This window comes from Salmo trutta, chromosome 15 (assembly GCF_901001165.1).
Source record: "Salmo trutta chromosome 15, fSalTru1.1, whole genome shotgun sequence".
NCBI classification, from domain to species: Eukaryota; Metazoa; Chordata; class Actinopteri; order Salmoniformes; family Salmonidae; genus Salmo; species Salmo trutta.
This window is the reverse complement of record NC_042971.1, coordinates 24,588,075-24,615,042: the sequence shown is the minus strand read 5'-3', so window position 1 is coordinate 24,615,042 and position 26,968 is coordinate 24,588,075. Positions and strand designations below refer to the sequence as shown.

Here is a 26,968-nt window from a genome sequence, read left to right as displayed (position 1 = left end):
CACCTGCCTTCAATTGGGAGTCCTAATCACCAACACAACATTTAACAAACACAAACCCCTGCCACATCCTGACCAAGAAAAACACAATTACGCCCTCTGCTGGTCAGGACGTGACAGAAACCATATTGATATAACAATGCTCCAAGAAATGGATAATCCTGAATGTATCGTGAATAATGATGAGTGAGAAAGTTACAGAGGCATAAATACCATACCCCCCCCCAAAAAAATGCTAACCTCCCCTGTTATTGTAATACTAAGAGGTTAGCATATCTTGGGGTATGATATTTGTGCATCTGTAACTTTCTCACTCATTATTATTCACGATTCATTCAGGACTATCTGTAATCATGGTAGCATCCACATTCATTTAGAAGTGTTTAGAAACATATTCTATTCTTATTTACAATAAAAGTGACTCCAAAATGACACAATACATTATTTAACATGAATTTCTATTGGGCACAAAATAATCTGAAACACAACCAATACAAACAGCAAATGCATCCAACAAGTTTGTAGAGTCACAAGCTTGATGTAATGATTGCGTACTAGGAATATGGGACCAAATACTACACTTTTGACTACTTTAATACACATATAAGTGAATTTGTCCCAATACTTTTGGTCCCCTAAAAGTAATTTCTAAACAGTTCACCCAATATGGATGAAAATACCCTCAAATGAATGCGAGGGGGTTTGGAAGGAGACATGTTAGGATGGGGAGTTTGGGTGGGCCTACCTCTTTTTGTTTCTCTTTTATTTCCGTACCAATTTTATTTTTACAAAATCCTGTTGATCAATATGATAATTTCTCTGTATGTTGCAGCCTACGGGTACATGTGGTATAAACTGTGTAAATTGACATGAATATATCTGTAACCCTCCCTATCCCAAATAAAAAGTTGGTCAAAAAAATGTAATAGAAAAGAATGTGCAGGAAAAAAAGTGCATAAAAAGGGAAATTCGTTTCATTTACGCGCACTTAACTTGGGTCAGAATTCACCCCTTAATGCATTGGTAGTTCAAGAAATAGTATTAAGCATTATTGTCTCATTTATAATTCAATGTAATATGTAAGAGGGAAGCTAAATTAGTAAGTGGTTACCCAACCATATGACCCCTGAAATCATTGACCATGTGTAGTTTTTACTGCGGTCTTATTGTATGATGTGGTACAGACAGATTCTGATCCAAGTTTGTTTTAAATGGTTTTGTTATCAACTGGCACAGCTTTACACAGCTACAGTGAAGAAGTAGGCTAAAGTGTATAGATAAACCAATTCAGTAACCAGATGGTGTTCAGTAGGGCACACCGTTTATGTGCCCTATCCAACAGCTGTTTTTTGTTACTGGACAAGATCAAGTTTTAAATCCCCATTTCACTCCTCTCATGGAATTGCAAAGGCCTTAATATTCCTATCATGCATTCCAGCTGTCTTGATATTCTAGCAAGAAACCATATTGATATAACAATGCTCCAAGAAATTGATAATCCTGAATGTATCGTGAATAATGATGAGTGAGAAAGTTACAGAGGCATAAATACCATACCCCCCCCCCCCCAAATGCTAACCTCCCCTGTTATTGTAATACTAAGGGGTTAGCATTACTTGGGGTATGATATTTGTGCATCTGTAACTTTCTCACCCATTATGATTCACGATTCATTCAGGCCTATCCGTAATCATGGTAGCATCCACATTCATTTAGAAGTGTTTAGAAACATATTCTATTCTTATTTACAATAAAAGTGACTCCAAAATGACACAATACATGATTTAATATTAATTTCTATTGGGCACAAAATAATCTGAAACACAACCAAAACAAACAGCAAATGCATCCAACAAGTTTGTAGAGTCACAAGCTTGATGTAATCATTGTATGCTAGGAATATGGGTCCAAGCACTAAACTTTTGACTACTTTAATACACATCTAAGTGAATTTGTCCCAATACTTTTGGTCCCCTAAAAGTAATTTCTAAACGGTTCACCCAATATGGATGAAAATACCCTCAAATGAATGCGAGGGGGTTTGGAAGGAGACATGTTAGGATGGGGAGTTGGGGTGGGCCTACCAATTTTTGTTTCTCTTTTATTTCTGTACCTATTTTATTATTACAAAATCCTGTTGATCAATATGATAATTTGTCTGTATGTTGCAGCCTACATGTGGTATAAACTGTGTAAATTGACATGAATGTACCTTTAACCCTCCCTCCCCCAAATAAAAAGTTGGTCAAAAAAATGTAATAGAAAAGAATACGTGTAGAGAAAAAGTGCATAAAAAGGAAATACATTTCATTTACGCGCACTTAACTTGGGTCGGAATTCACCACTTAATGCATTGGTAGTTCAAGAAATAGTATTAAACTTTTTTGTCTCATTTATAATTCAATATAATATGTAAAAGGGAAGCTCAATTAGTAAGTGGTTACCCAACCATATGACCCCTGAAATCATTGACCATGTGCAGTTTTTACTGCGGTCTTATTGTATGATGTGGTACAGACAGATTCTGATCCAAGTTTGTTTTAGATGGTTTTGTTATCAACTGGCACAGCTTTACACAGCTACAGTGAAGAAGTAGGCTAAAGTGTATAGATAAACCAATTCAGTAACCAGATGGTGTTCAGTAGGGCACACCGTTTATGTGCCCTATCCAACAGCTGCTTTTTGTTACTGGACAAGGTCAAGTTTTAAATCCCCATTTCACTCCTCGTATCAAAACTTATTCTCCCTTCTAGTGCCTACTGAATACAACTCAGGTCTCCAATTGTCCACTGGCTGTAACAATAGGATTTCCCTCACAATATGTGCCTCTGACGTCTATGCAAAAGGTTTGCCGATTAAGATATAATAAAATTAACTGAACTGGTGAGCAGTTCTCACAATGTAGGGCTAGTATTAATGAAATAAGGAGGATAATTGAGAGAGCAGTTTCATTTCAAAAGGCTTTTAAAAAAAAATCCCACAAATTGGACAGGAGGGGGAATTACACGCCTATCATAATGCATTAGGATGAGACTAGTAAAATGATTTAACAAGAGCTGACAAATAATTGAATAGCTTGTAGGTATTCTAAATATGGACACTTTTTTTCTGTCATATTTTTTATTTTTTATTATTTCTATTTTGACAGCAGATCCAAGATTTTACATGGATGAGACTCGGATTGACATAACAGTAAGTGTTGAGGTATACATATTGGGAAGGCTTCCACGAATGACAACAGAGATCCATACACAACTCTTGATGAAAAGCTGTGATGAACATAATTGATTCACGGTCCATGATTATCTTCCATCTATACTGTACGTAGTACTTACTTACATCATTAAGCCTTATATTAGCCAATATTAAACCAACAAATATGAATAACTCCTTTGACAGGCTTTGACAGAATACAGCTATACATGTATACAGTCCGTTTCCAATTAACATTGTAATGTCTTAGAATCAAATTTCCTATTCACTTCCATGTGCTATTATTTTTAGTGTGTTGGATTGATGCCCAGAGCATTGAGGAGAGGTCAGAGTGCTCAATGAGAGGAATCTTTTGAGAAACACTTGGAATCTTTTGAGAAACACACCACTATACTGTTTGGCTAACATCTTTGACTTTGCTCATCGGAGGTTATGCGAAACAGCAACTTGTGATGTAATAGTGTTACAATGTGGATTCAAAGTGCATTCAGAGTTACCAGTTTAATTTCCAGGTAAAGTACCTAAGTGTTTATATGCATTACAGCACTACACTTACACACCTGTTAACTGCACAAATTCTGAAGTGTCCTAATCTGCCCTGCAAAAAGACTAAAGATCTAAATAGCAAGGTAATGAATGAACCAGGGTGTAAATCACTTGAAGTGAGCCTATTGTGTGCCTGTGTGTGAATGTGCCTCTGTCCTGCTAAGATGATGCTTTGTCCTCTTCTTTCTGCTATACAGTAGTAGCTAAGTCCCCGGTGCACTCCCATTATTTTCAATTTAACCACCCCTTATCAAGTTTCTCAGCAGTCTCCTAATTGGTTTACGCAGACAAAAGTCATGATCAACGCTTTGAAGACCTATTAGGGGCCATTCCATCCAGCGATGATTGCGTATATTGCAATTTGATTTGTTGACAAACATTAATAATGGTCAATGGTTTATTATAAAATCATTAGCACTCTAAAATCTCATTATAAGTAGAACGTCATCTCATAATGCGTTTATATTAATTTACTGCAAACCAGAAAGGTAGGAGCTAAAGCGACAGACAACCTTGCTCCCCTTAGCCAGCTCAAGCTGAATGGACTGGGGAAATACGGAGAATACAACAAGACAGACCATGGGCTTCAATTATAGGACAGACTTCATATCAGATTAGTATAACAGTATCCAACGGCCCATTTTAGCTGACTGAATAAGATATACAGATAACTGCCAAAATAAAGGAAACACCAATATACACTGAGTGTACAAATCATTAAGAACACCGACTCTTTCTATGACAGACTGACTAGGTGAATCCAGGTGAAAGCTATGATCCCTTATTGTTGTCACTTGCTAAATCCATTTCAATCAGTGTAGATGAAGGGGAGGATATAGGTTAAATAAGAATTTTTAAGCCTTGAGACAATTGAGACATGGATTGTGTATTTGTGCCATTCAGAGGGTGAATGGGCAAGATAAAATATTTAAGTGCCTTTGAACAGGATATGGTAGTAGGTTCCAGGCGCACTGGTTTGAGTGTGTCAAGAACTGTTTTTCACGCCCAGCAGTTTCCATGTGTATCAATAATATTCCACCACCCAAAGGACAGTGTATATGGTTCTTTAGTTGAAGGGGTAAATTACCACAGGTCAGTGTCTGTCTATGTTGATACTGTGTGTGTGTGCATGTGTGCGTGTTGTTTTCCCTCATAAAAGTGTGCCAAACCCCAAAGATGTGGTTGTTACAACCAAGAGACTTGTCTATGGCAAACGTGCACTCACTCTCCACTCTCATCAAGCTACTCCATCCTCCTCGGAGAACTCGGTGATTGATGCAAACAAGTCCACATGAAGTGTAACGTGGAGAGCCTGTTGTTTTCGATGCTAATCTCAATAATGTTGCCGGGACCTAACTTATCACTGGGGCTTTAAACCAGAGGTGGAGGAGATGGGATGGCTCTATTATTCATTTCTCCTCATAATGTCCCAGTCACTCTCGCCCTTTAACAATCTAATAAGCCTTCTCTCACTGTGGACAGACAATTCCATAATGGCCGCAGGATTCTTAGGGAGGCTGTTGGCTGTAATTGCAATGGGCCTCTGGCTTTGTTTACGCCTAACTCAAATCAGCGATCGGTCGGCATCGGAGTCAATCAAAAGCTGCATTCTACCATTGGGTGTTTATTTATATGTTTCTCATTTACTTTTCTAATGCACAGATGATCTGTCTCCGTTGTCAATGCAATCACTTTGTTGTAGAACCACACACAATAGAAGATGAAGGGAAGTGAGTATTGTAGGTTGAAAATAGTTGCTTTGATCTGTAAAGATTGTGGTTTTGTGTTCTTGTCTTGAATTTAGCAGGGACTTTGGAGAAATCGCTCTGCTGTTGACAATTTCCAGTCATTTCCAGTTCCTTTGTTGTCTGTGTCAGAGTATTCAAGGCAAATCTGTCATTCAGTTTAGAAAAGTTGAGGCACTTTTTGAGGCACAATGTCCTGTCTTCTGAAGCAAATCAAGAATGTGTTACTGAAAGAAAAGAAGTGGGGAAGTGAAATTGGATTAAATATGATGATGTATGTTTATCAACTCCTGTGGGATTCTTTTGTTTGTGTGATTAACTTAGAAATGTTACATTCTAGTTGAATATTGGTATGTGTTAATATCAATATGATTCAAACTGATACATGGTTCACTGATACATCTTTGGTTTAAAATGTTTGTAGATGTTTAAGATATTTTTCTAATATTGGCTAGGATTTCTATTCCATCATACCATTCTTTTTTAGGATTAACGTGAAGAGCTGAACAACCCACATGGCAGATGTAGCCACTGGCTGACCCTATCTGGCCCTGTTTCAGGAATGAGTAGTGATGCAAAGTGCAACAGTCCAGTAGTTCTGTCTGTGCATTTCCTAATATACCTATGGACTAAGTGCACTTGAGCTTTTGAATGTTATGTTTAATAACTAACATACAAGCTATGTGGAGTAACGGTCACCCAAGGCACTGATCACATAAGCCTACTGTATATCCATTCTCTTAAGAACTTGTTCTTTGAATATGTTCCCAGGTAAAAGGCTCTGAGATGAAAAACTCAGAACCATCAGCCCGAATTGCCTTTGGAGAATCTTGCCCTTTCCTGTCTGATTGTGCTCTATCGTTTGTTTCGAATCAGGCAATAGAACAACTTCTTAGATAAACATTAGATAACAAATCTCTCACCTTTTTCAAGACTGCTGGCAGATTCTTATTTTTTTTAATTCAATGCTCTAAGGTGATTTGAGCCACTACACAAAGCCATGTGAAATGTGATAATATTTCACATAAAGCTTTCTCTTGAAAGAGTTTGTGAAGCTTCACAAGCAGTCGATCCAAACCTAAACAAACTGCTCTAAACTTGGAAAATACTGATTTGTATTAAGAAAAACAACACTATTTTACAATGTCACAAATAAAGTGAAGTTGTGCAGGTATTAATTTGTTACAAAAATATAACAGTTAATATGTTGCAATGGTTGCAAGCAACAGTTGTGCAGCTAGCAGCTACAGTACATTGCTAACGGCTAGCGACTTAACGTACAATATTTGGGTTAAATAACATGGAAATGGTGTCATGTTTGCTTTGGTTTGCAGACCTTAAGGTCAGTGTTGTAAAGCACTAACAAAGCTTTCTAGTGATCCTAAATGTAGACTTAAGGGGGGCAAGGGGTCCCTCCAGACTTTCCAATAATAGAATTTGGGCATACAGGCCATGCAGTAGTAGCTAACTGCTTGATTTGAGTAGCTGTGCTACAGGGGCTGTGCCTAATCTTCTGAATGAACTACCAGTGTCATTGCTTAAGATACTGAACCTAATTCTCTTCAACGCTAACCACAGGGTATCTAGGCTTAGGCTATCTTGCAAGACTTATCGTCCAAACAGCAGCTGGGTGAGTGGTTCTCACACTTAAGTCAGATTGTGATAATGACAGTATGGAAGTTGAGAACTAAGAACTTTCTCAGCTCTGTTAAAAGTACACCCAAGAAAGAGTGCCTCTCCCAGGTCCGTACGGGAGTTGCAGTGATGGGAAAAGACTGTAACTACCAATTAGATATCACGAAATTGGTTAGAAAAAGGGGTAAAAAGTTACAAAATATATATACATGTATATACTGTACTGTATATACAGTGCGTTCGGAAATTATTCAGACCCCTTGACTTTATCCATATTTTGTTGCGTTACAGCCTTATTCTAAAATGGATTAAATAAAAAATGTTCCTCAGCAATCTACACACAATACCCCATAATGACAAAGTGAAAACAAGTTTTTAGAAATTTTAGCAAATGTATTCAACTTAAAAAACAGAAATACCTTATTTACATAAGTATTCAGAGCCTTTGCTATGAGACTCAAAATTGAGCTCAGGTGCATCCTGTTTCCATTGATCACCCTTGAGATGTTTCTACAATTTGATTGGAGTCCACCTGTGGTAAATTCAATTGATTGGACATGATTTGGAAAGGCACACACTTGTCTATATAAAGTCCCACAGATGACAGTGGATGTAAGAGCAAAAACCAAGCCATGAGGATGACGGAGTTGTCCGTAGAGCTTCGAGACAGGATTGTATACACAGATCTGGTAAAGCGTACCAAAACACATCCCTGGAGAGACCTGAAAATAGCTGTGCAGCAATGCTCCCCGTCCAACCTGACAGAACTTGAGAGGATCTGCAGAGAGGAATGGGAAAAACTCCCCAAATACAGGTGTGCCAAATTTGTAGCGTCATACCCAAGATGATTTGAGGTTGTAATCGCTGCCAATGGTGCTTCAACGAAGTACTGAATAAATGGTCTGAATACTTATGTAAATGTGATATTTCAATGTCTAAATTCACAAACATTTCTAAAAATCAGTTTTTGCTTTGTCATTTTGGGGTATTGTGTGTAAATTGATGAGGGAAAAAAACTATTGAATCAATTTTAGAATATGGCTGTAACATAACAAATGTTATGTAAAAAGTTAAGAGGCCTGAATACTTTCCGGATGCACTGTAAATACAGAACCAGCCAAAAGTTTGGGCACACCTACTGATTAATTGTTTATAATTTATTTTTTACTATTTTCTACATTGTAGAATAATAGTGAAGAAATCAAAACTATGAAATAACACATGCACTATAGTAACACATTGGGTAACCGAAAAAGTGGTCAACAAATCAAAGTATATTTTAAATTTTAGATTCTTCAAAGTAGCCACCCTTTTCCTTGACAGCTTTGCACACTCTTAGCATTCTCTCAACCAGCTTCACCTGGAATGCTTTTCCAATAGCCTTGAAGGAGTTCTCACATATGCTGAGCACTTGTTGGCTTTTCACTCTGCAGTCCAACTCATCCAAAAACCATCTCAATTGGGTTGAGGTCGGTTGATTGTGGAGGCCAGGTCATCTGATGCAGCACTCTATCACTCTCCTTATTGGTCAAAAAGCCATTACACAGCCTGGAGGTGTGTTTGATCATTGTCCTGTTGAAAAATAAATGATAGTCCCACAAAGCGCAAACCCGATGGGAAAGCGTATCACTGCAGAATGCTGTGGTAAACATGCTGGTTAAGTGTGCCTTGAATTCTAAATAAATCACTGACAGTGTCACCAGCAAAGCACCCCCATACCATCACACCACCTCCATGCTTCACGGTGGGAACCACACATACGGAGATCATCCGTTCACATACTCTGCATCTCATAAAGACACAAAGATTTCCACCGGTCTAATGTCCATTGCTCGTGTTTCTTTGCCCAAGCAATTCTCTTCTTCTTATTGGGATCCTTTAGTAGTGGTTTCTTTTCAGCAATTCGATCATGAAGGCCTGATTCATGCTGTCTCCTCTGAACAGTTGATGTTAAGATGTGTCTGTTACTGGGTCTTCCTTTCCTGTGGCGGTCCTTATGAAAGTCAGTTTCATCATAGCACTTGATGGTTTATGCGACTGCACTTTCAAAGATCTTGACATTTTCCAGATTGACTGACCATATCTTAAAGTAATGAGGGCCTGTCATTTCTTGTTGCTTACTTGAGCTATTCTTGTCCATAATATGGACTTGGTCTTTTACCAAATAAGGATATCTTCTGTATACCACCCCTACTTTGTAACAACACAACTGATTGGCCCAAACGCATTAGGAAAGAAATTCAGAGAAATGAACTTTAACCTCTAGGGGCTATGTGGGACGCAAGCGTTCCACCCCTGGTACACCCTATCAACAACAGGTGAAATATCAAGGGCGCCAAATTTGAAAACAATTAAATGTCATAATTCAAATTTCTCAAACATACAACTATCTTACACCCTTTGAAAGATAAACATCTCCTTAATCTAACCACGTTGTCCGATTTCAAAAAGGCTTTACGGCAAAAGCATAAAGTTAGATTATGTTAGGAGAGTACATTGACAATAGCTGTGTGTAATGGTTTGTCAATTCAAAGACGGGCGTCACCAAAAGCAGAAAACCAGCTAAAATTATGCACTAACCTTTGACAATCTCCATCAGATGACACTCCTAGGACATTATGTTAGACAATACATGCATTTTTAGTTCTATCAAGTTCATATTTATATCCAAAAACAGCGTTTTACTATGGCGTTGATTTTGAGGAAATCGTTTCCCTCCAATAACCGCCAGTCAATCAGCACAACAAATTAAATAATTACTATTCGAAAACATTGGTAAAATATTATATTGTCATTCAAAGAATTATAGATTTACATCTCTTGAACGCAACCGGATTGCCAGATTTAAAAATAACCTTACTGGGAAATCACACTTTGCAATAATCTGAGCACTGCGCCCAGAAAAATACGCTTTGCGATACAGACTAACCGCCATGTTGGAGAGATCTAAAATCGAAAATACTATGTAAATAATCCATTACCTTTGATTCTCTTCATCAGATGTCACTTCCAGGAATCCCAGTTCCATAACAAATGTAGTTTTGTTCGAAAAAGCTCATAATTTATGTCCAAAAAGCTCCGTGTTGTTAGCACATGATCTATGCCCGCCGGACTTCTCTTCATGAACGAGGGGGAAAAAATATTTACGTTCGTTCAAACATGTCAAACGTTGTATAGCATAAATCATTAGTGCCTTTTTTAACCAGAACATGAATAATATTCAAGGCGGACGATTGCATTCTCTTTTAAAACGTATTGGAACGAGAGTACCCAACATGAACTCGCGCGCCAGAGTCTAATCGGCCACCACCGTTCCAAGGCTCTTGTTCGGTCAGATCTCACAGTATAAGACTCAAAACACTTTGTAAAGACTGGTGACATCTAGTGGAAGCCATAGGAAGTGCTCAACGATTAATAAGCCCCTGTGTGTTTCAATGGCATAGGCTTAAAGGTAATTCAACACATCAGGTATCTACTTCCTGTCAGAATTTGTCTCAGGGTTTTGACTGCCATATGAGTTCTGTTATACTTACAGACACCATTCAAACAGTTTTAGAAAATTCAGAGTGTTTTCTATCCAAACCTGAACAATCATATGCATATTCTAGCTTCTGAGTTGGTGTAGGAGGCAGTTAAAAATGGGCACATATTTTTTTCAAAATTCTCAATACTGCCCCCTAGCCCTAAGAAGTTTTAACAGGCACATCTATTAATTGAAATGCATTCCAGGTGACTACCTCATGAAGCTGGTTGAGAGAATGCCAAGAGTGTGCAAAGCTGTCATCAAGGCAAAGGGTGGCTACTTTGAAGAATCTCAAATATAAAATAGATTTTGATTTGTTTAACACGTTTTTGGTTACTACATGATTCCATATGTGTTATTTCATAGTTTTGATGTCTTCACTATTATTCTACAATGTAGAAAATAGTAAGAATACAGAAAAACCTTTGAATGAGTAGGTGTTCTAAAACCTTTGACCGGTAGTGTATATAAAATAAACAGTGTAAAATGTCCCACCAACATTAGACCAATCATGTTCTGTATATGTTTGGTGGGATGTTGATGGTATATTGCCCTAACCCTAAGAAACCCGGACACAGGAATGTTCTTGCAGCGTTCCAGTGAAACGTGTCGAGAACATTAATAATAGATATTCTGAGAACATGGCAGCGGTGGAAAAAGTACCTCATTGTCATACTTTAGTCAAAGTCAAGATACCTTAGTAGAAAATGATTCAAGTAAAAGTGAAAGTCACCCAATAAAATATTACTTGAGTAAAAGTCTAAAATGATTTGGTTTTAAATATACTTAAGTATCAAAAGTCAATGTAATTGTTAAAATATACTTACATATCAAAAGGAACAGGAAAAATATCAATAATTTAAAATTCCTTATTTTAAGCAAACCAGAAACCACAGTTTTATTTTTTAATTACGGATAGCCAGGGACAGACTCCAACACTCACACATAATTTACAAACAAAGCATGTGTGTTTAGTGAGTCCACTCAATCAGAAGCAGTAGTGTGATGACTGGGGATGTTCTCATGATAAGTGCGTGAATTGGACTACCTTCCTGTCCTGCTAAGCATTCAAAATGTAATGAGTACTTTTGGCTGTCAGGGAAAATGTATGGAGTAAAAAGTACATTATTGTCTTTAGGAATATAGTGAAGTAAAAGTAAAAGTTCTCAAAAATCTAAATAGTGAAGCAAAGTACAGATACCTCCAAAAACTACTGAAGTAGTACTTTTAAACTATTTTCACTTAAGTGAACATTGCAACTGGGTTCTGGGTAAGTTCTGTTTGACATTTAGGGAATGTTCTCCTAACTCTAACTCTAAAACATGCAAAATAGGTTCACATTAGGTTTTTGCCCACATACTGTACATAGAATGCTCCCTTACTAACGGAAAACAGGACACAAACATCTGGGGACCATTACAGGTAGCATTACAAAAACATTCTTTCTCTCTAGAATTGTTAACTGGTTTAGCAGCAAAAGGTGAAAGAGCCTTGGTTGCTAAGACAACTTATGCTGAAGCAGAAACCGCTCTGCAAACATTAATTATTGTCAATTGTGCACCAGCGGTGCTGTTTTTCTGCAGTGTTGTGGAAATAATATGAAAACGTTCAATGATAAGGAAAATAATAAAATATGAATAGGGTTGAGTCAGGCAGAGCCTATGTGCGCAGCAAATTTCCAACTCTTCCAAAAGTTGCAAAAGAGAAGGAAACAGTGTTTGGAGGATATGGCTCATCTGTGCAGCAAGTTAGTGGCATAATATTTTGGGAATATGTAGTCAAGTTTGATGTGTTTCTCAAATCTCTCCAGACCCCCCCAAAACTGGCATGAATATTAGAACAGAAGACATGTTTTTTGCTTTGACACAAGGTTCATTTTAAGATCAACCATGAGAGACATGACGTTACTTTCAAACTTTCTCCTACTCAAGTCCTGGATATTTCTTTGCTTACTCTGGTTAGTGTAGCTTACATACCACTACTGATATGAATGTATAAATGAAACCCCAACAGGAGTCAGGGTAGGTTAACATAGAATGTCAGAAGGTCTAGTTGTTTTGTCACCTGGTTCAACTCATCATGGTCTTCATTGGGCCAATTAGCAAAATCACAACAATCAAGAGTGCCTGCACACGCTTTTTCTCTCTAAGGCTGAAGTTTCCTACCCTTGGTGACCTCCTGTTCCAAATGAATTGCTGTGACATATGCCTTTACCATCTGTTCAATCTTAAAGTAGAATATGCTGCTGAGATACAAAAGCAGAGTAACTCTATCACAAATCTTAAGAAAGTACACAAACTTTATCCCTTTCATTAACAACCTAACATCATTATTTCATCGATTGGACTGAAAATACAGGCCTAACCATTTCCGCCCATCTTTTGGACAAGGAATTGTTGTCACGCTAAAGCCCAAATTATCTTAGGTTAACCTTGCCATCACTCACCCTGCAACCATAAAATAACACAGTAATGGTCAATAACTCAATTTCCACTTCTTCGCCTCAATCTAATGTTGCCATGTTGATAGAAACACAAAATACAAATGTTCAATTACCTGTGCTTCCGTTTCCCATTAAAGTTAAAAGTAACAACCCAGCCCAGCACAACCTTTCCAGTCAGTCCCCTGTAAGTTGCAGTAGCAGCTGCTGGTGGGACCAGGGCTTTTGGAAAGTAATGAGATCATGCTAATGTTGTATGTGACATTTCAGCTGATTGGGAAGGGGTTATCTCCAAGTAAAGGTGCCTCTTCATTTTAGTCTCAGCCCCATTTCCCCCTCCTCACACACAGAAAGAAACACACACACACGCACACACACACACACAGTCATCCACACACACAGAGGATAAATAACTGATACTGGCACGTTTCTTTGAATAGCAAGACTTTAGAGACTTTATGATGTCCGTTGCGAGAGCAGTGATTATCCTACAAGACTGCTGATGTCTGGGGAAATTATATTTAATGCTATGTGTGTTGACATTCGATAACATTTTGAGTGTCAGTGTTTCTGTAATGTGGTACCTGCTGCTGTTGTGTACAAGACCCTGCTACTGTATCTCTTGAGAATTTCCCCCTTGAGTGGCTCCTGCTTTCAAATATTTAACGAACAGGTGAAGAAATGTTATGTTGTAGTGTCTGATGTATAGAGAAAAGGTACGGTCCGTACTCTCTTGCAATAATACATCATAAGGTTGTATAGCCTACATGCTACCTTTGTCAATGTGGCAGACAGCTTGAAAGGTTGATTTAACCTGGTTGCAAGTACTGTTTCATAATCAGTAGAAGGTTAGAAAACTGAAGTATGTGTACATGCATATGTGTATGTCAAATTCAACAGCTGCTGCTAGGAATTTGTTATGGTTTTATGTATTTTTATGTAATTATCAAGGTTTGAGTCATGTGGCTTTTGGGGAGCCATTTTAGGTCAATTATTATTTTTGGTAATACCTTGTGCACCTCTGTATGCTTTCTACATTTAACACTGATGCTTTTGTGTTCTTTTTTAGGCCACAATTTTGTCACTGAAGGGGAATACGTTGATATGACAGTGATCACTAAAGAACAGTCGGGATCGTATGAATGCATCTCCTCCAATGACATCTCAGCCCCAGATGTGAGGACGGTGAAAGTCACAGTCAATTGTAAGCATAAAAACAAACAATGACGGCAAACAGCTCAACACTCAAACAAAGCTAAATAGTCAGCTAATATGGCTCTTTTATCAGCTACATGGTTTTTCAAGGCTGTTGTTGATCCTAGCTTGTTTTAAGAGCTTACTGGGGTAAATTAATTAATTTAAGAAGCCTTTTGTTAGTTTAACATGCTAGCTAGCGTGTACATTGGTATCAACAGAAAACATATTGAAGGACTTCACAGAATATTCAGGATAACAGATACTTCATCTGTTTGAAACAGTTCAGTTTAAAGGACAGCAAATTAATGGTTATCAGGTAGGTAGACATAGCAATATGACATAATTCATAAAAGCATAATTTCAATCTTTCAAGACTGCAAAAACATGCTGTTTCCAATGTGCACCATCCCGTGAGGCATACCCACATTAGGAAGACCCAATAGTGTCAGTCTTGGCAGATCAGAATGTTGGTGTTGATTTCTGTAAGCAGAAAGTTGCCCAGCTGTGTGTGATGATGTCATATTGCTGAGTTTACCTTTAATGATAAAAATGGATATGTACCGCTATAAAACTAATTTCATGTCATGCATCCTACAGACGCTCCCTTCATTTCGAATGCCAGGAGTACAGGTACCCCAGTGGGCCAAAAAGGGGTGCTCCAATGTGAGGCCTCTGCTGTTCCTGGGGCAGATTTTGAGTGGTACAAAGAGGACCGCAGGTAAGTCCTTAAAATGTATTTTTTAAATAGTCTGTTATAAATGTCCAATGCAGCCATTTTAATCTCAATATCAAATAATTTCTGGGAAACTATTAACCTTTTCACATGTGAGTTCCAAATATCTCTAACGGTCGCCCCAGCGTGAGTTGTTTTATACACATGATTTCAGGATTATTAACACGTGCTGCCTGCTAATTATCTATAGGCTATGTTTCAACTTGTGAATTTTTAATTATTTCTAACAAAAAAAATGTAATACAATTTTATTGAGGTGTGTTCCGCCTCCTCGTTAATTTACATTAAAGTAGCCCATTTTAAGGAATTTATGTTTGAACCTTTACTTAGCCGGACAAACTTCTCTCTTCGAAAGCCCAAGCACTTCCACAGTGTTTCCGCACATCAAGTATGCAGATATTTGCGCAGTCTTGCACGAACTGGAACATTTTCTGACTGGCGCTCGCATTGCCTTCGTTGTTGTCTTCCTTACAATGAATCATTTTGGACATGTGTGCATTCCTATCAAAGTAAGTGCCTTATTTTCTGTATATCGTGTAGCATACTGTAGCATACAGTATGTATGTATATGTGTACAGTACCAGTCAAAAGTTTGGACACACCTACTCATTCAAGGGTTTTTCTTTAGTTTTACTATTTTCTATATTGTAGAATAAAAAAATGAAAAATGTAACTAGGCAAGTCAGTTAAGAACAAATTCTCATTCACAATGACAGCCTACACCAGCCAAACCCGGGCCAATTGTCCCCTACGGGACTCCCAATGACAGCCGGTTGTGATACAGCCTGGATTCAAACCAGGGTGTCTGTAGTGACGCCTCTAGCACTGAGATGCAGTGCCTTAGACCACAGCGCCACTCGGGAGCCCAATAATAGTAAGGGCATCCAAACTATGAAATAACACATGTGAAATCATGTAGTAACCAAAAAAGTGTTTAAAAATCTAAATATATTTTATATTTGATATTCTTCAAAATAGCCACCCTTCGCCTTGATGCAAGCTTTGAACACACTTGGCATTCTTTCAACCAGCTTCATGAGGTAGTCACCTGGAATACATTTCAATTAACCGGTGGGCCTTGTTAAAAGTTGTGTTTGAGCCAATCAGTTGTGTTGTTACAAGGTAGGAGTGGTATACAGAAGATAGCCCTATGAAGTAAAATACCAAGTCCATATTATGGCAAGAACAGCTCAAATGAGCAAAGAGAAACGAGAGTCCATCAATACTTTAACACATTAAGTATGACGACTCAGGATAAGACCCAGATGCAGACAGTTTGAATAACAGATGTTTATTATAAAGCAGGGGGCAAGCAAATGACAGGTCAAAGGCAGGCAAAGGTCGGTAGTCCAGGGCCAGGGAGTCCTTGATGTAGGTCTCCATAGCCTTGGTCTCCAGACCTGACAGTGAACACAGTCGTCCCCGGGGTGGTGTGGTGCCCTGGAGAAAATGTGGATGAAACGAAGTGGCCCGGGCCTTACTGAACACCCCCCGGAGGTCCTGGTATTCTGCGGGAATGGAGGAGAGATCTGAGGCTACTTTTGAGCCAACAGGAAGATGTTCCGGGGCAGGCTGCGCCAACTTCAGGCAATTGGCGTGGCAGAATGGGCTCTAGGCCATGATAGCACCTCCAGTCCAGTCGATGAGGGGATTGTGTCACTGGAGCCAAGAGAATCCCAATACCACGGGAACTTGGGAAGACTTAATAATCATGAACTCTAAAGCCTCTCTGTGGTTCCCTGACACAGCTGTGGTTGTGTATTGCCTCCCTGTGGTTCCCTGATGCAGGTTGATGGGAGTGGTATTGTGGGCCGCAGAGTCGATGAGTACCGGGAGAGATTTTGACTGGTTCCCCCAAAGCAGGATGGCATGGAGAGGGGTGCTAGTAAGGGGAGAAAAAAAGTTATCCGTATGGCCCACCAGAGTACTCACACCTACCGGTGAGCCTGATCTTTTAGTGGACAGGTAGACACGAAATGACCATTAGTCCCGGAATACAGACGACTCTTCGTGTTAAGTCTGCATAAACATTCGGCTGGAGACAACCTAGCTCTGCCTAGTTGCATCGGCTCGGGAAGAGGAGAATTGGCAGATTTCAGAGACTCTCAGGAGAACTCAGGTAGCCTTGGATTGTCTCAGAAACGTAGACGTTGGGGACTTCCAGGATGCTTCGGAGACAAGGTGGAATCCTTGGGTGTGCGAGGGGGACCGGAATTGGACCTCCTCTCCTTCCTACGTTCCCATAGCCGCCCATTGATCCAGATAGTCAAGGTGATGAGCGTTTCGACATCTTCGGCAGTTCCCGGGCTGCGAACTGGTCCTTAACTTCCGCCGATAATCCGTGTAAGAACGTGTCGTACAGGGATTCCGGGTTGTAGGCATTCTCGGCAACTAACGTACAGAAATCCACCACATAGTCTGCCACACTGCAGGAGTCTTGCTGAAGCTCGAGTAACTACCGGGCAGCCTCTCTCCCGGACAACGGAGAATCAAAAACATTCTTCACCTCAGCCACGAACTCCTCCAGACTGAAGCACACGGCAGACTGTTGTTCCCACACTGCTGTAGCCCAGGCAAGAGCCCTCCCGGACATCAGCGTGATGAGGTATGCTATCTTCCAGCGGAAGGAGGAGGGCTGCAGCTCGAAGATGAGTGAACACAGAGAGAAACCCCCAACAGGTTCCAAATTCTCAAGCGAAGTGTTCCGGGGGAGGTAAGCGGGGTTCTTGGGAAGCCAGGGTGGCCGGGAAAGACGCACTGCTGACAGCCGGGTTACTGAGGGGCTGGAAGGTTACCGTCGTGATAGGCTGCCTAACAGACAACCTGCGGAATTGCTCCATCAATGTAATAAACACACGGTCATGGCGTTCTGCAAAGGTCTGGAAACCTTCCATAAGACCATGAAGCAACTCCTCGTGCCTCCCAATAGTGACTCCTTGGGAGGAGACGGCATTGCGGAGCTGGTCCGAGTCTGCTGGGTCCGTCATGGCCAGTTCGTACTATCACGACTCAGGATAAGATCCAGCTGCAGACAGTTACAATAACAGACGTTTATTGTAAAAGAGGGGGCAGGCAAACGACAGGCAGGCAGAGGTTGGTAGTCCTCGGCAGAGTCTGTAATGTATAGAGTGGCAGGCAGGCTCAGGGTCAGGGCAGGCAGAGGTCAGTAATCCAGGGCAGTGTCAAAAGGTACAGAATGGTAGGAAGGTTCAGGATCAGGGCAGGCAGAATGATCAAAACCAGGATAACTAGAAAAACAGGGGCTCAAGAAAACAGGAGTACGAAAAACACGCTGGTACGCTTGACGAGACAAGACTAGCTGGCCACAGACAACCAAAAAACACAGGTATAAATGCACAGGGGATAATAGGGAAGATGGGCAACACCTGGAGGGTGGTGGAGACAAGGACAAAGACAGGTGGAACAGATCATGGTGTGACATGAAGGTCTGTCAATGCGGAAAATGTCAAGAACTTTGAAAGTTTCTTCAAGTGCGGTCGCAAAAACCATAAAGCGCTATGATGAAACTGCCTGTCATGAGGACTGCCACAGGAAAGGAACTCCCAGAGTTCATTTGAGTTACCAACCTCAGAAATTGCAGTCCAAATAAATGCTTCACAGAGTTCAAGTAACAGACATATTACAACATCAACTGTTTAGAGGAGACTGTGTGAATCAAGCCTTCATGGTCGAATTTAAAACCTGTTGGGGCTAGGGGGTAGCATTAAACCCCCAGTTGGGATTGCTAGCAAGGCTGGAAATTCAAAACATCAAAAATCTAATAATTTCAATTTCTCAAACAATCAACTATTTTACACCATTTAAAAGATAAACATCTCCTTAATCTAACCACATTGTTCGATTTTCAAAGAGGCTTTACGGCAAAAGCATAAAGTTAGATTATGTTAGGACAGTACATAGCCAAAAAAGTACAAACATCCATTTTCAATTCAAGGTCAGGCGTCACCAAAAGCAGAAACCAGCTAAAATTATGCACTAACCTTTGACAATCTCCATCAGATGACACTCCTAGGACATTATGTTATACAATACATGCATTTTTTGTTCCATCAAGTTCATATTTATATCCAAAAACAGCATTTACAGTCGCGGTGAAATTCTGATTTTTTTTTGCCTCAAATGCTTCCTTGAATTCAGCGTTACAATTTACAAAATTACTATTCGAAAACATTGGTAAATTATAATATTGTCATTCAAAGAATAATATATTATAATCTCGTAAATGCTACCGCATTGCCAGATCTCAAAATAACTTTACTGGGAAATCACATTTTGCAATAAACGGGGTACAATGCTAAGAACAATAGGCTAGGCTATACAGTTAGCATCATCTAATATCGATAATGAAATTGTTAATATCCCCTTACCTTTGATTATCTCCATCAGAAGGCACTTCCAGAATTCCCAGGTCCACAACAAATGTGGTTTCTTTCGACAAAGTTCATAATTGATGTCCAAATAACTCCAAGTTGTTAGCGCTTCGGTAGGCTACTAAAAAGTAGGGCGGGGCGGTGGGAAGTCACGACGTAAAGCAAAACAAATAATCTATTTACGTTCGTTCAAACATGTCAAACGTTGTTTAGCATCAATCTTTAGAGCCATTTTTAACGTGAAACATCAGTAATGTTTCAACCCGACCTCTCCTGTGTCTTGAAAAACGTTTTTGAAAAATGTCTCGCCTGACACGAACTCAAATGATTGCGCAGGTGCGGGCAATAATGAAGTGACGACATCCCAGGGAGGTCAACTTCTCTTCCTTGTCATCCGGTCTCTGTTCATCATAGACGCTTCAAACAACTTTATAAAGATCGTTGACATCTAGTGGAAGCCGTAGGAGGTGCGAAATGAATCCTTTCTCACTGTGTTATCTATTAACAATGACTCAAAAAAATAGTACAGCCACAAAATTCTTTTTTTTTCTCAGGTTTTTGCCTGCCATATGAGTTTTGTTATACTTACAGACACCATTCAAACAGTTTTAGAAAATTCAGAGTGTTTTCTATCCAAATCTGGTAATAATATGCATATCCTAGCTTCTGAGTTGGTGTAGGAGGCAGTTAAAAATGGGCACATATTTTTTTCAAAATTCTCAATACTGCCCCCTAGCCCCAACGCAAAGAAACCACTACTAAAGGACACCAATAAGAAGAAGTGACTTGCTTGGGCCAAGAAACACGATCAATTAGACGGGTGGAAATTTGTCTTTTGGTCTGATGAGTCCAAATTTCAGATTTTAAGTGCTAACAGCCGTGTATTCGTAGGTGAACGGATGATCTCCGCATGTGTAGTTCCCACCCTGAAGCATGGAGGAGGAGGTGTGGGGGTGCTTTGCTGGTGACAGTGTCAGTGATTTATTTAGAATTCAATGGACACTTCCTGCAGCGATATGCCCTTCCCATCAGGTTTGCGCTCAGTGGGACTATCATTTGTCTTTTAACAGGCCAATGACCCAACTCATCTCCAGGCTGTGTAAGGGCTATTTGACCAAGAAGGAGAGTGATGAGGTGCTGCAACAGATGACCTGGCTTCCACAATCACCCAACTTCAACCCAATTGAGATGGTTTGGGATGAGATGGACCACAGAGTGAAGGAAAAGCAGCCAACAAGTGCTCCGCATATGTGGGAACTCCTTCAAGACTGTTGGAAAAGCATTCCACATGAAGCTGGTTGAGAGAATGCCAAGCGTGTGCAAATCTGTCATCAAGGCAAAGGGTGACTTCTCTGAAGAATCTAAAATATATTTTGATTTGTTTAACACTTTTTTGGTTCTACATGATTCCAAATGTGTTATTTCATAGTTTTCATGTCTTCACTATTATTCTACAATGTAAAAGAAAAACCCTTGAATGAGTAGGTGTGTCCAGTTTTATTCAAATGTTTTCAAGTTCTGGTGAAAATAATGCATTCAGATGATTGCATAGATTGTAATGGACACCTATGATGTGTGTAAAATACTTTTTTTTGTACTGATTATAATGACCTAATGCTAAGCTATTTGCCAGCTCTGTGTGGCGCCATGTTTGTTGACATTATACAATGCAGTTTGCGTGTCACGTAAACGTCTGTCTGACCAAAGATGTTATAATGAGGTGAAGGAATGGTTCAATTATCTTTCAAGTAAACTTCCGGAAGTGAATGAAGGGACATGAATGATCGTAGACTACACACCCCCTTCAACATGCACACTACAAACAAACCAAACTCATCTTATTATTTTTGGTTAACGCGAAAAAACAAACATGGTGGCAGGCACAAACTAGCCATCATCGGTTTACTTTAGTTTTTCTGAAAGTGTTTTACTCAATTATTTCAATCAATGGTGAGCTTACCCGTGATGTGATGAATTATAAATTGTAATTGCTATTAGCTAATTCATATTGTGGTTTCTGTCAGATGAGAATTATCTAAATATGACGGCTTGTGTTAGATCAATCTTTCCTCACTTAGCACAAGGTCTAATGTAGCCTACATTTTCCGGTTTTGAGCATTGTGTATGCTGTCTCTACTTCTGTGAAAGTCTGAACATTGCAACCCAAAATAAACTGGTGACATTCAAGACATAACTTTGTAAGGACTGTGTTTGTGCAAAATGTTTCTGTGAAAAAACAGTGCGGCTAGCTCAAATGCTGACTGTTGCGTCAATCAAAACTTGTCATTCTAAATAAGTGTTGTAATCACACCGGTTTGAGCGTACGTTGCAGGGACCACTGTAGATGATCACACTCGTTTGTTGGTACGTGTGAAAAGGTTATGTACCTTACTGTGATTGTTTTTTATTAAAATGGTCTAAAAGAAACAAAAATAGCTTATTAGCAAAGAGCAATTTCTCAAGCAATAATTTTGATAGGACTGTCTGGGCGTAGTCTGAGTGGAGAGGAGAAAACTGAAAACGAGTTGTTATTGGCAGAGAGGTTTGGAAGTGTATTTCTTATTCGTCTAGTAACTATTATAAACCGGGTAGTTTAGATACTGGATGCTTATTACCGTCGTGATAGGCTGCCTATGTGTGTATGCGAGCTTGTATACCACGTTTAGCCTTTTCATCTTGATATCATTGTGCCTTTTCACCTTGATAAATTGGCTACATCAACAATAGTTTGACATGCCCATGTAGAAAATAAGAGTTTAGATGAACTTGAGAGAAACAAGAACAATGTGAAACAAACAAAATGGGCTCTTACCTGCTTCACTGACTGGTGTGTGGAAAAAGGGATACATTGTGAGTTTGGGAATACAACAAAAAACGGAGCTGAACGACATCTTACAAGACGTTTATGGTTCAGTCAGGAACATGAATGGCGAAGAATATGAGATTAGCAGCTACGCTGGACTCAGAGCTGGTTTGAACCAACATATCAAAGACCCCCCTATCAGTTTGGCATGGAATATACAGAAAGACACCGAATTCACAACGAGCAACAATGTGTTTGTCGGCGTAATTAAAAACGTGAGGAAAGAGGCAAAGCTGCCCACTACTCAGCCATAACTGAAAACGACATGCAGCTCATCAATCAATCCAAGGTTCTGGACACTGAAACACCTGATGGTTTGGTGAACAAAGTATGGTTTGATGTTCAACTTCATTTTGAGTGAAAGGGGAAGGAGAGAAACCGTCTGTTGAAACCTGACTCATTTAATATATGTACAGACGAGAACGGCTTACAGTATGCGACTCTCGTTCAACAAACCCACAAAAAAACACAAGAGCCCGCAGGAGAAGAACAGGGAGAGTGGGCGGGGATACATGTTTGAACTGCCGGGTGATCCCCTCTGCCCGATAGCTACGCTTAAGTAGCATCTGTCCCTCCTTCCCTCCATCGCCCCGGCGTTATACCTCCTCCCGAAACGGAAAGCAGTGAATGGATACATATGGTATGTAACTGTTAGCTAGCCTTCTAAATCAAATTTACCCTGACAATATAACTGGTAGCTATGTAGGCTTACCTATTAGCTAACATTATTGTCTTTTATATGTTTCAGGTACATCAAAAAGCCGATGGGAGTCTCAGATTTACACAAACCACTGCCTCCGAACCACCATGATCCAGAAACTGTCGGATGTCGGACTAGAGGCACGATAAATAATGTCTGTCAGTGGACACAGATCTGAAACCTATCTTTAAAGTTACTGGATGCCAAATCTGGAAGCGACGAAGCGGTGGAGCACTATTCTCTCTGACAACAAAGCAGCAACTTCCCCAACTAGAAGAATGTCATCCATTTCCAGCAGCATGGATCTAACAAACAACAACATGGGCAAGCCAACAACAAACAATAACATGTGGCAATTTTTTCATTCGTGCACAATAAAAGGCATCATTCAGATCAACATTAATAAATAATTGCTCTGTGTTAGTCACTCGAGAAGTGGCGCTAATGCTCTGTTTTTGCATACGTTTAATGAAAGCTTGCTAGCTAGCCTGCGGTTATGTTGCATAGCAACCAGTCTAGCAACGAGACTACTTTTTTCTGGCGGAATGTATTTATTAAAACAACATTTTCAATATAGATGTGTCGTTCTTTGCCTTACTGTGTTGGCAAATGGTTTCTAAAAGCAAAAAGGCACCTCGGGGGTTAGTGGTATATGGCCTATACACCACAGCTAAGGGCTGTATCCAGGCACACCGCATTGCGTTGTGCATAAAGACAATCCCTTAGTCGTGGTATACAGTGAGGGAAAAAAGTATTTGATCTCCTGCTGATTTTGTACGTTTGCCCAATGACAAAGAAATGATCAGTCTATAATGTTAATGGTAGGTTTATTTGAACAGTGAGAGACAGAATAACAACAAAAAAATCCTGAAAAACGCATGTCAAAAAAGTGATAAATTGATTTGCATTTTAATGAGAGAAATAAGTATTTGACACCCTCTCAATCAGAAAGATTTCTGTCTCCCAGGTGTCTTTTATACAGGTAACGAGCTGAGATTAGGAGCACACTCTTAAAGGGAGTGCTCCTAATCTCAGCTTGTTACCTGTATAAAAGACACCTGTCCACAGAAGCAATCAATCAATCAGATTCCAAACTCTCCACCATGGTAAAGACCAAAGAGCTCTCCAAGGATGTAAGGGACAAGATTGTAGACCTACACAAGGTTGGAATGTGCTACAAGACCATCGCCAAGCAGCTTGTTGAGAAGGTGACAACAGTTGGTGTGATTATTCGCAAATGGAAGAAACACAAAAGAACTGTCAATCTCCCTCGGCCTGGGGCTCCATGCAAGATCTCACTTTGTGGAGTTGCAATGATCATGAGAACGGTGAGGAATCAGCCCAGACCTACACGGGAGGATCTTGTCAATGATCTCAAGGCAGCTGGGACCATAGTCACCAAGAAAACAATTGGTAACACACTACGCCGTGAAGGACTGAAATCCTGCAGTGCCCGCAAGGTCTCCCTTCTCAAGAACGCACATATACATGCCCTTCTGAAGTTTGCCAATGAACATCTGAATGATTCAGAGGACAACTGGGTGAAAGTGTTGTGGTCAGATGAGACCAAAATGGAGCTCTTTGGCATCAACTCAACTCGCCGTGTTTGGAGGAGAGGAATGCTGCCTATGACCCCAAGGACACCATCCCCACCGTCAAACATGGAGGTGGAAACATTATGCTTTGGGGGTGTTTTTCTGCTAAGGGGACAGGACAACTTCACCGCATCAAAGGGACGATGGACATGGGCCATGTACCGTCAAATCTTGGGTGAGAACCTCCTTCCCTCAGCAAGGGCATTGAAAATGTGTATTCCAACATGACAATGACCCAAAACACACAGCCAAGGCAACAAAGGAGTGGCTCAAGAAGAAGCACATTAAGGTCCTGGAGTGGCCTACCCAGTCTCCAGACCTTAATCCCATAGAAAATCTGTGGAGGGAGCTGAAGGTTCGAGTTGCCAAACGTCAGCCTCGAAACCTTAATGACTTGGAGAAGATCTGCAAAGAGAAGTGGGACAAAATCCCTCCTGAGATGTGTGCAAACCTGGTGGCCAACTACAAGAAACGTCTGACCTCTGTGATTGCCAACAAGGGTTTTGCCACCAAGTACTAAGACATGTTTTGCAGAGGGGTCAAATACTTTTTTCCCTCATTAAAATGCAAATCATTTTATAACATTTTTGACATGCGTTTTTCTGGATTTTGTTGTTGTTATTCTGTCTCTCACTGTTCAAATAAACCTACTATTAAAATTATAGACTGATCATTTCTTTGTAAGTGGGCAAACATACAAAATCAGCAGGGGATCAAATACTTTTTACCTACTATTAAAATTATAGACTGATCATTTCTTTGTCAGTGGGCAAACGTACAAAATCAGCAGGGGATCAAATACTTTTTTCCCTCACTGTATAGGCAGCGGTGTAATGTACTTAAGTAAAAATACTTTAAAATACTACTTAAATATTTTTGAGGGGGTATCTGTACTTTACTTTAATATTTATATTTTTGACAACTTTTACTGCACTACATTCCAAAAGAAAATAATTTACTTTTTACTCCATACATTTTCCCTGACACCCAAAAGTACTCGTTACATTTTGAATGCTTAGCAGGACAAATTTACGCACTTATCAAGAGAACATCCCTGGTCATCCCTACTGCCTCTGATCTGGTGGACTCACTAAACACAAAAACACAAAAGCTTTGTTTGTAAATGTCTGTGTTGGAAAGTTTCCCTGGCAATCCATAAATAGAAATTAAATTGTGCCGTCTGGTTTGCTTAATATAGGCAATTTGAAATTATTTATACTTTTACATTTTACTTTTGATAATTCAGTATATTTTGCAATTACATTTACTTTTATACTTAAGTATATTTAAAACCAAATACTTTTAAACTTTTACTCAAATAGTATTTTACTGGGTGACTATCCCTTTTACTTGAGTCATTTTTTATTAAGGTATCTTTATTTTACTCAAGCAGGTCAGCCGGGTACTTTTTCCACCATTGTATATAGGCCATATAGCACACCCCATGTACACCCATTAACAGGCTGAAATTTCAGGAGGTATTTTCAAACAGCTCTTACACTAAAAGGGCATTGTCATCCTTTTCACATTTTCACAGTATTATTCCAACATAGTCTGGAAATGCATATAACAGAGGAATTCATGTTTTTGACTGCACTGGGCCTTTAAGGGTCTTAGCCTTTGTTGGTTGTTAGGAGATTTATATCCCCCAGTTGTTTTTATTTTTCACAGGCAAGATTTAATTTTGTATAATTATAATTTACTATTCAAATTACTTTACTTTCTTTGGACAAGAACCATCATGGCCACCAATGTCGAGTTGTGTTTGTTTTTGCATAATTTGTTTCTGTCAATGGGCTGCTTTGCTTGGACAACCTCTGAGAAAGTATAGTTTTTTTAATAATAAATCACTACACTATCTTGTTTCGAAAAGAACCGGCACAGTGAAGTGTGGGGAATATTAGTGGTGCAGACAAATATATTTTTTACACAATGCAGATTGTTGTACAGCGATCCAGAGCTGTCATCTCAGCATGACCCAATGAGCTGTGTTCAGTATTAGGGCTCTAGAGACTTATTTCAGAAGTATTTCTGTCGATGTAAGTTCCCGAGACTAATAGTCTTTACCTAGCAGCCATGCTCATGCTAAACCCTTCTCAAGGACAGACATATACACCAGTGGAGGCTGCTGAGGGGAGGATGGCTCATAATAATGGCTGGAACGGCACAAATGGAATGGCATTAAACCCACGGAAAACATGTGTTTGAAGTATTTGATACAATTCCATCTATTACGCTCCAGCCATTACCACAAGCCCATCCTCCCCAATTAAGTTGCCACAAACCTCCTGTGACATACACAAATACCTACACAGCAATGCCCTCAATGGGCCTTGTTCAATCAAACTGGACTGGATTATACTGATATTCTTTACAGACTACACCAAGGG

At 39.7% G+C, this 26,968-nt stretch overlaps 1 protein-coding gene across 1 annotated transcript in view; it reads left to right on the top strand.

The window, feature by feature from the left end:
* Positions 1-26,968, top strand: part of LOC115148674 (opioid-binding protein/cell adhesion molecule-like) — a 286,553-nt gene that overhangs the window by 254,594 nt on the left and 4,991 nt on the right. Inside the window, exons 4-5 of the mRNA XM_029690773.1 lie at positions 14,169-14,303; positions 14,894-15,014. Coding sequence (XP_029546633.1) covers positions 14,169-14,303; positions 14,894-15,014 — 256 coding nt within the window. The remainder of the gene's footprint in view (positions 1-14,168; positions 14,304-14,893; positions 15,015-26,968) is intronic.